Source organism: Arachis ipaensis, chromosome B07 (assembly GCF_000816755.2).
Source record: "Arachis ipaensis cultivar K30076 chromosome B07, Araip1.1, whole genome shotgun sequence".
NCBI classification, from domain to species: Eukaryota; Viridiplantae; Streptophyta; class Magnoliopsida; order Fabales; family Fabaceae; genus Arachis; species Arachis ipaensis.
The window spans coordinates 27226236-27236057 of NC_029791.2; the positions used below are offsets into that span (position 1 = coordinate 27226236).

A 9822-nucleotide genomic window follows, 5' to 3' on the forward strand; every position below is an offset into this window, starting at 1 on the left:
ACCAATCAGAACATTTATGTCATAGTTTCCAGTAAGTGAATTGTGATGGGGCTTGAAAAGCACAGAAAGTGGTGTCCATGTTGTTGTTCCACTATTGGAACCATCAAGTGCAAGCCTTTCAGAAATTGCATTCAAGCTTGCTCTACTAAAAGCATCCTTTTGCTGATTATTATATAAAAGATTAAGGGAAAACAAAAACAACTATGAATAATGAGTTGAAATAAAAATCACATTTTTATTGAAAGAACAACCAATCTATCAATTTCAAGTGATCGATATGAATCAGATTGGGTTGAAACTGAAGATTCAATGATTGAACTCACAGTTATCAATCTCTAGAATTCACCTAAACTAGCGAAGCTCAGATTAACTTGAACAGTAAAGCTCTACTATAAATTCGTAAAATGGATTTGCAAACCTAAATTATGAATAAATTAATAAAATTGAGAGAGTAGGGTTTAGAGGAGCACCTGAAAGAGGGAGTTGAGAGAGTGCAATAGACAAAACTGAAGCCTCTGCCTTTCGTGGTAGACTTGTGACTTCTCCGTCGCCATAAATGGGCACGTCAAAACAGGAAGTGGAGTGAGACTGTCTGAAAGGGCAGAAACTAGAAAGGGATCACTCTCTCGAGTGCACAAGTGCTTTTAACGAAGCGGTACGAAATGGGTTTGTCGGGGTCATTTTATCATTTTATGTATATAAACCAAGGTTCAGAAAACCGGACCGGTCATCGAACTGCTCTAGTTATTGGTTCACTAGTTTATTGGTTCAACTAGTTCAACCAGAAAAACCGTTTTATAATAAACACCTGATTCTATAAAAATTCAATGAATAAAGCTACTGGTTCTAAACACTCTTCTACTGCATTTTTTTACTTCAAAAGGGGATCATAAAAACTAGTTCTATGAATAAACAAACTACAATGATATGCAATGCCAAAAATAGGCCAATGATAAAATAATAAAGGGTTTCTCTCTTCAATTCTATGTTCAAGCTTGTAGCATACCAGAATCAATAGAATAATACCGTTAAAATAGTCTTCCTTCTTAATTCTTATATACCTCAGAATTTCCAACAAAATGAAAATTGAACACAACACACAGCTTTAAAACAAAAACAAAACAACACTCAGAAATCAATCACCTCTTCTAAACACAGCCTTAAAACAAAACAGAACAACATTCAGAGTATGAGCATTAATCACAAAAAATTGATTTCTGAAACAACAAAAACAGAAGAACAACATTCAGAGTTTGAGCATTGATCACAAAATATTGATTTATGAAACAAAACAAAAACAGAAGAACAACATTCAGAGTTTGAGCATTGATAACAAAAAATTGATTTCTGAAACAAAACAAACACTGCAAAACCAACAGAACAGCATTTAGAGTTTGAGCATTGATCACAGAAAATTAATTTCTGAAACAAAAACAAACAATCAACAAAACAATGAAAACGGAATTTTTTTTCCTTCAGAAGAAGAAAACAATGAAAACATGAAGCACATAATAAATCAATGATCACCAATATCCAGCAAGAATCTCAAAGACAACAATAAATACACAACAACAATTTAGCAAATAAACAAGAACAAGACCTAAATAGAAAATCCAACAAATTAAATCACAGAAACCTAACAATTTAGCAAATTAAAACAACAGCAGCCCAACAATTTAGCAAATTATCAACTTAAAAAGTTCAAGAAGAGAAAATCACAACAAAAAAAAAATAAAAATAACAGAAGAACAACAGAACAACAACACAAGAACAATTAGCAAATTAACAAGTTCACACTAACAGTTAAAATTTACCAGAAGAACACTAATGCAAGTGGAATCATCATGCTAATATGTTTTCTACAAAGATGCTATTTGTGCAGCTAAAATTTCCTAATTACTAAGATCCAATTATTCTAATTTCACATGCAATCAACTTACTAAGTTTCTAAAAGCTAGAAATGACAAAACCAACCCGAAATATGGTTAAAGCATTTCATCAAACATGTTGAGTGCGGTAAACTTGAAACTAAATAAGAGAATTCAAAACTTAGTATCAATGTGATAGAGAAGAGAACATAACTATTGTATACTTTTAATTCAGTCTATAAAAAAAATCTAAACCACTGCCAAATCAAATAGTTACTTATTGTAATAGAAATAAGAAGTTGCAGAGTTTGAAGCAGAGTATTGGTGTTGTTTGAGTGTATTGTCTGGTGGTGGGTTTAGGGAACTCACAGCGGCGACAAAAGAGATCACTTCGACGGCTAGGTGGAGCGCGCGGGTTGGTCGCAGAGTTTGAAGCAGGGCAACGTGGCTTCCAGACGAACGCGAACCCGAACGGTGAACGGCGAGTGAACGCGAACGGCGAACCCCGAGCAAACTTGAACGGCGAAGAAACGAAGACGACGGCTGAACGAAGACGCGAACGTTAACGGCAACCAACGGCGGCGGAAGCGCGGCTGAGCAGACAAAGACGACGGACGCCGAGCTCGAGGAAGCAGCTGCGATCGGTGACAGCAAACGGGGGGTTGAAGACTTGGAGCACGAGGGAAGCTAGATAGACGGACGGACGGCGGCAGTATGCCACTCCTTGCGGCGGCGGTGGTGTAGGCTTACAGTGCTAGGGTTTTTTGGCTGAGCTTCTGTGAATGAAAGAAAGGGAGGAAGGGAGAAAGGGAGAAAGAAACGAAGGAGCTTCAGAACCAAGAGTGAAAGTAAGCAAATTTAGCAAAAACGACGCCGTTTTAAACCGGTCGGTTCCCTGTCCGGTTCAACCAGCCAAAAACCGGCCGGTTCATAATTAGACCAGTCGAACCGGCCGGTCCAATCCGGTTTTCAGAAATTATAAACCCTGATTCATTGTACTATAGTTTTAACCAAGGTTCTAAAAAGCGGACCGAACCGATCGGTTCGACCAGTTTAACCGCAAATCGGCGATGCAAACGGTCCGGTCCTCCTTTAATAACCGCTGGAGAGAAAACCACGAGAAAACCGATGAAGCGGCTGAAAACCGGCCGATTGGGCCGGACCGGTCTTCTAAAACAGTAAAACGACGCCGTTTTTAATTGTTTAAAAAAAATAATAAATGAAACCCGACCCGGTTACCACTCAAGAACCACCCCCCTTTCTTCCCCCATTCATTCATCTCAGTCTCACACTCTCACTAACGGTGAACCCTAGCAATCCCAAATCCCAGCCCAGTAGCCACCGTCGTCGCCGGGGTTCTCAGGTCGTCAGCGCCATCGCCGTCGCCTGGTCTCTTCCCCCATTCATTCATCTCAGTCTCACTCCACACGTGAACGGTGAACCACTGAACCCTAGCCCTCTGAAGCATTCCCAGCCCAGTAGCCCTCTATCGTCCCCGCGGTGTTGGAAGTTTATTGTAATTTAAACTTCTATTGTGGCCTAATTGTAATTATTTATAAATCATTAATGGCTTAATCTCATCCATTAATGCTAATGTTTGATGGACGCATTAGATTTAAAGATTATAACACATATAAAAATGGTCCTCTCTCTGCCTCAACACACACGACGTTTTACAGTTTCCACTCACTGAAAAGAGCGTGAAACTGCCATCCTGATGAACGTCTGAAGGAAAGGAAGGGGAGAGAAACCAGTGTTGGAGATCAACTCTATCGTAACTAAAACTCAACAAAATCAGTCTTAAAGTTCAACTCTACCGTAATCAGGACTTGTTATGGCAACCAATCCAGGTATGAAAATCATAACTTTTAAGATCCTAATTAATGCTTCCGCTAAAATAAGTTTACATGTGGTATCAGAGCTTGTGTTTTGAAAGTATGTGATTTTCTCTGATCTAATTATGATATCCACGGTGTTGGTGTTGCATGTTTCTGATTAATTATTTATAATTGGATTTTAATTAAGTGGGTTTCAAATTTCATGCCATCAAAACTGCATATTTGTAGTTGTATATGTTCTATATGTTTTCTTCTGAATATTTTAATTTGATCATAAATTATACTCATGTATGAATTTAATCTTGAGTTTAAGTGTAGTATTGATGACAATTATGAAATTATTTTGAGTACGTAATGTACTCTAAATTTATGAAAAGTCTATAAATATTTTATTTATAGCATTAAATTTATTTAGATTATTTACTGCTTGTGTACACCAAAGTGACCAAGTTATAACGTAAAATGCCAGTATATTTAATAATGTGTTAATTAATTTTAGAATTAGATTTACCCAAAGGAAATCTCTTCTATTATTAATAGACTTGAACGAGAAAAAATTATTATTCTTGGGTCAGATATATGTATTGTCCAAAGATGGTATATGTATTTGGCAGAGAATTTTAATCTTCAAGTATGATAAATATGGCATTTATTTGTATGTTAATGTGTTAGTATATTATAGAATTTTACTGCTGATAAGTCACTCGCTAGTACATTGATGTCACAGCTCACGGCCATGAAGTTTGATGGGTCTAAGAGCATGCAAGAGCATACTATTGAGATGACTAATATTGCTGCAAAATTAAAGTCACTGGGTATGACAGTTGATGACTCCTTTATGATGCAATTCATTCTGAACTCATTACCTTTTGAGTATGGAGCTTTTCAAATTAATTATAATGTCATGAAGGAAAAATGGGACGTTAATGAATTAATTGGAAAGCTCATACAGGAAGAAAATAGACTTAAGAATTATGGTGGTCATTCTGTCAACTTGGTTCAAGGAGCTGGCAAATCAGAAAAGAAATTAAAGACAAAGCCCAAGAATTTTAAGAAGAAAGGACATGCCAATACAAAACAGTGTCATTTCTGTAAGAAGGAAGGACATTTCCAAAAGGATTGTCCTAAATGTAAGGCATGGTTCGAAAAGAAAGGTATATTTGAAACATATGTATGTACTTATGAATCAAATTTAATTGATATTCCTCATAATTCTTGGTGGCTTGATTCTGGTGCTACAACTCATGTATCTAATGTAATGCAGGGATTCCTTACGATCCAAACCACAAGCCAAAGTAAGATGTTCCTCTACATGGGAAACCGTGTGAAAGCGCCAATTGAAGGAATAGGAACTTATCGTTTGGTGTTGGATACAAGCTTTCATTTAGATTTACCTAAGACTCTTTATGTACCTTCAATGTCTAGGAATTTAATTTCTGTTTCAAAGTTAGACAATTGTGGTTTTTCTTTTAATGGTGGACATGGTTGTTTTAATTTATTTAAAAATTCTAATATTGTTGGTTATGGTGTTTTAATTGATGGCTTGTATAGATTAAAACTTCTTGATCAATTTTCTGAATTCTTGCTTATTGAGTACCAGAATAATGTAGCTAGGCCAAATACGCCTAGAGAAAGTTCTGCATTCTTGTGGCATAAACGCTTGGGTCACATATCCAAGGAAAGAATAGAAAGATTAGTAAAGAATGAGATTTTACAAAATCTAAATTTTACTGATCTTGGTTTATGTGTGGATTGTATTAAGGGAAAACAAACCAAACAAAATAAGAAAGGTGCCACAAGAAGTAGTGAGCTTCTTGAAATTAGTATGCATTAAAGACTGCCATGTATTTGCTAAATAGAATTCCTAGTAAAGCTGTTCCAAAAACTCCTTTTGAGTTATGGACTAATAGGAAACCCAGTTTACGGCATTTACATGTTTGGGGTTGCCCAGCAGAAGCAAGAATATTTAATCCACAAGAAAAGAAATTAGATTCTCGAACAGTGAGTGGCTATTTTATTGGCTATCCAGAGAAGTCTAAAGGGTATATTTTTATTGTCCAAACCATAGTCCAAGAATTGTAGAAATTGGTAATGCAAAATTCTTTGAAAATGGTGAAGTTAGTGGGAGTGAAAATCATCAAAATGTAGAAATAAAGGAAATTAAAGTTAATGTTCCTATACATGTTAGTGTTCCTTTATCCACACCTACTCAAGGATTTGTTCCAACTATTGTTGAACACATTAATAGTGATGAACAAGATTTGCATGATAATGCTCCCAATGAAGAAACTAACTCACAAATATCAGAAAGAAATGAGTCTCAAGAAATACCATTGAGGAGATTTCAAAGGGAAAGAAAGTCAGCTATTCCAAGCTATTATGAGACTTATTTACAAGAAGAAGATATTGGAATATCTAAAGATCCAGTTTTATTTACACAAGCCATAAATAGTGATGATTCAGAAAAATGGATTGATGCCATGAAAGAAGAGTTAAAATCCATGGAAGATAACAAAGTTTGGGATATTGTTGCATTGCCAGAAGGTGCTAAATGTATTGGTTGTAAATGGGTCTTCAAAGTTAAGCGAGACTCAAAGGGCAATGTTGAACGATATAAAGCTAGACTTGTTGCTAAAGGATTTACTCAAAAGAATGGTATTGATTATAAAGAAACATTTTCACCTGTTTCTAAGAAAGATTCATTGCGTATCATTATGGCACTTGTGGCTCATTATGACTTAGAGTTACATCAAATAGATGTAAAAACTGCCTTTCTGAATGATAATCTTGATGAAGAAGTTTATGCTTGGAAGGTATCAAAGTAATCCTGGAATGGATCATTGGAAAGCTGCAAAGAAGGTTTTAAGATATCTTCAAGGTACAAAGAATTATATGCTCATGTACAAAAGGTCTAGCCAATTAGAAGTAATTAGTTACTCAGATTCAGATTTTGGTGGATGTGCTGACACAAGAAAGTCTACATTTGGCTACTTATTCTTATTTGGAGAAGCTGCCATATCATGGAAAAGTTCCAAACAAAGCGTTGTAGCAACATCTACTATGGAGGCAGAATTTGTAGCATGTTTTGAAGCTACAAATCAAGCTTTATGGCTGCGAAATTTCATTTCAGGACTTGGCATTGTTGACTCAATTGCTAGGCCATTGAAAATTTATTGTGATAATTCTGCGGTAGTATTTTTCTCAAAAAATGATAGATATTCTAAAGGTGCTAAGCATATGGAAATAAAGTACTTTGGCGTTAAGGAGGAAGTTCGAAAACAAAGAGTGTCCATAGAACATGTTAGAACAGAACTTATGATTGCTGATCCATTGACTAAAGGATTGCAACCAAAGACATTTAAGGAACATGTACATAGAATGGGTCTTGGTTCTTCTGAATGATGCTAACACTCTGAGCTCACTATGTTTATTTATGTGTTTTCTGAACATTGATAGTTTGTTGTTTCTAGTTAAAGTAATATTATTGTATGAGTTATAACATAATGATCTAGAAACTTTATGGGACCGATATAAAATTGTGTTATTTATATAGCTTGTGTAGTAAGATGATAGTGGTTGTAGTATATGGAAAGAAATGTGTTTCATATTAAATGCATGACTGCCATAACTCACACAAAGTATTTTACCATATTAAAGCAATTATGTAATGTGTGAGAATATGATTACACTTAGGCCAAGTGGGAGAATGTTGGAAGTTTATTGTAATTTAAACTTCTATTGTGGTCTAATTGTAATTATTTATAAATCATTAATGGCTTAATCTCATCTGTTAATGCTAATGTTTGATGGACGCATTAGATTTAAAGATTATAACACATATAAAAATGGTCCTCTCTCTGCCTCAACACACACGATGTTTTACAGTTTCCACTCACTGAAAAGAGCGTGAAACTGCCATCCTGATGAACGTCTGTAGGAAAGGAAGGGGAGAGAAACCAGTGTTGGAGATCAACTCTACCATAACTAAAACTCAACAAAATCAGTCTTAAAGTTCAACTCTACCGTAATCAGGACTTGTTATGGCAACCAATCCAGGTATGAAAATCATAACTTTTAAGATCCTAATTAATGCTTCCGCTAAAATAAGTTTACACGCGGTCCTCAGGTCGTCAGCGCCACCACCGTCGCCTGGTCCTCAGCACCGCCGCTTTGTCTTCGTTGGCCTCTCGCTTCATCTTCGCTGGTCTTCGCTTCGTCAGCACCCAGGTGAGTGACTCCTCTGTTTCATCTTCTATGTTAGAATGTATGGTTCTGATTCCAAAACACCTAATGTTGATGTTTTTGTGTTTTGCTGCTTTGTATTTGTTAATTTGTTGAATGGCTAAATGCTTTGTATTTGTTAATTTGTTAGAATGTATGGTTCTGTTTTGCAATATTGTTGAATGGTTGAATGCAGTAGGCAGAATTGTGTTGTGTTGAATACTTGAATGGCTGAATGCTGTAGGCATAATTGTGTTGTGTTGAATGGCTGAATGCTGTAGGCAGATATGGTCTTGTGTTGTGGTTAAGAACATGCTGTTAATTTTCATTGTGTTTGGCTCCTGCTTTAGGTTAAGAACATGATTAATTTTTATGCTGTTAATTTTCATTGTGTTGTGGCTGTTTTTAATTTCATTGTGTTGTGGGTGTTATTAATTTCAGTTGTTGGAGTCTTTTTACCAGATTCATACAAAAAGAAGAAATAAATTGGAGCATGATAGACTGAATGACATTGTTTATGTTACCTATAATTTGCATCTTAAATCCAGGTAATATATGTTTCATGAATTATCATATTGTTTCATTTGTAATCTTTATCATAACAAATTTGTAAATTATTAAATCTTCATATATTGTATTTAACTTTTTAGGAGGGAAAAAGAAAAAAAGAAAGCAAAAGACACAATATGATCCAATTGATTATGAAAGCATCAGTCAAGTTGACTTTTGGGTGACTGAAGAGGTTGTAGAGAAAGAGCCTGATCTTCCTAGTAATGTGGATGACTTATTGTGTGAGTATAGTTTATTTAGTTTCTAATGATTTATTAGAATGTTGTTAGTTTATAATATAATGATAACAAGTGTATTTTATTAGGTGAAATTGATGCTGATTTATATCAAAGTGGCGGTGGTAGTAGTGGTCTTTATGCTGCATCTCTTGATTCTTCTGCTCAACAGAGTGGAAATGAAGGTGAAGATCATCCCACCGAAGTAGATTTGCAACAAGTTCTTGCGGATTTTGATGATTGATAAACAATGATGTTGGGATTTAATATTTAGATATGCTTTTATTACTATTTAACTTTTGAGTTTGGATTTTGATAAGATCATATGTATTTGGTTGATGATATTTTATGTAGTGTTTTAAATTTCGAAGATATTTTAAGATTTATATTAGACTATAATTAGATTTTAGGGTGTTTATTTATAATTTATTTATTATTCTATTTTAAAACGGTTTTTTCGGTTGAACCACCAGTTGGACCGGTTAGACCAGTAAACCTGCGATTAGAGCGGTTTGATGATCGGTCCGGTTTTCTGAACCTTGATTTTAACTGAAAATTGACCTTATCGTTCCGAGTTACTGAGTTAACTAGTGGATCACTGCTTTATTCGATTGACCCATTTATCATTAAATAAAAATATAAAATTATAAAAATAAAATTAAAAATTAAAATATATATCTTAACAAATATATTAATAAAAATTAAGTATTAATTCTTATACATAACTAATAATGCAAAAAGAGATAATAATAAATTAGTCACTAATATAAAGTATTTTTTTTAAATTAAATAAATAAGTGATAACAAAAGATAACACAATCCGTAAATCAAATTTAAAAGGTGATCTCAAAACCGACATTTATATTTGTATAGGACAAATTTAAAGTTTGACCAACATTTTTTTCATTTTGATTTGCATTTATATCTTCTATACCATTGTACTATCGCTCCATCATTCAAGAACAAATTCAACTCAATGATAATTTTTTTAAAAAGTAAATTTTATCTCACTCTCTCTAAAATAACATGTAACTTATCCTCGATGATGTGTTAACTTCTAATTAAATAATATCTTAATTTGATTATTAACTATACTAGTAACTTGAGTTA

The 9822-nt window shown here is 34.4% G+C and overlaps 2 protein-coding genes across 2 annotated transcripts in view; one reads left to right on the forward strand and one right to left on the reverse strand.

Moving 5' to 3' along the window:
* Positions 1-2513, reverse strand: part of LOC107609289 (josephin-like protein) — a gene marked incomplete in the record, with an annotated part of 3388 nt that extends 875 nt beyond the window's left edge. The window contains 3 exon segments of the mRNA XM_016311176.2: positions 1-162; positions 471-592; positions 2238-2513. Of these exon segments, the coding sequence (XP_016166662.1) occupies positions 1-162; positions 471-554 (246 nt within the window).
* LOC110264537 lies at positions 8399-9029 on the forward strand. Its single transcript, XM_021106688.1, has 3 exons — positions 8399-8475; positions 8578-8718; positions 8802-9029. Exons 1-3 carry the CDS (start codon positions 8433-8435, stop codon positions 8954-8956), a joined length of 339 nt encoding a protein of 112 aa, XP_020962347.1. The 5' UTR covers positions 8399-8432; the 3' UTR covers positions 8957-9029.

Coding starts and splice junctions, on each gene's coding strand:
- LOC110264537 (XM_021106688.1), top strand. CDS start 8,433: ATGACATTGTTTATGTTACCTATAATTTGCATCTTAAATCCAG. Junction 8,476..8,577: donor AATTTGCATCTTAAATCCAG/GTAATATATGTT, acceptor TTAACTTTTTAG/GAGGGAAAAAGAAAAAAAGA. Junction 8,719..8,801: donor TAATGTGGATGACTTATTGT/GTGAGTATAGTT, acceptor GTATTTTATTAG/GTGAAATTGATGCTGATTTA.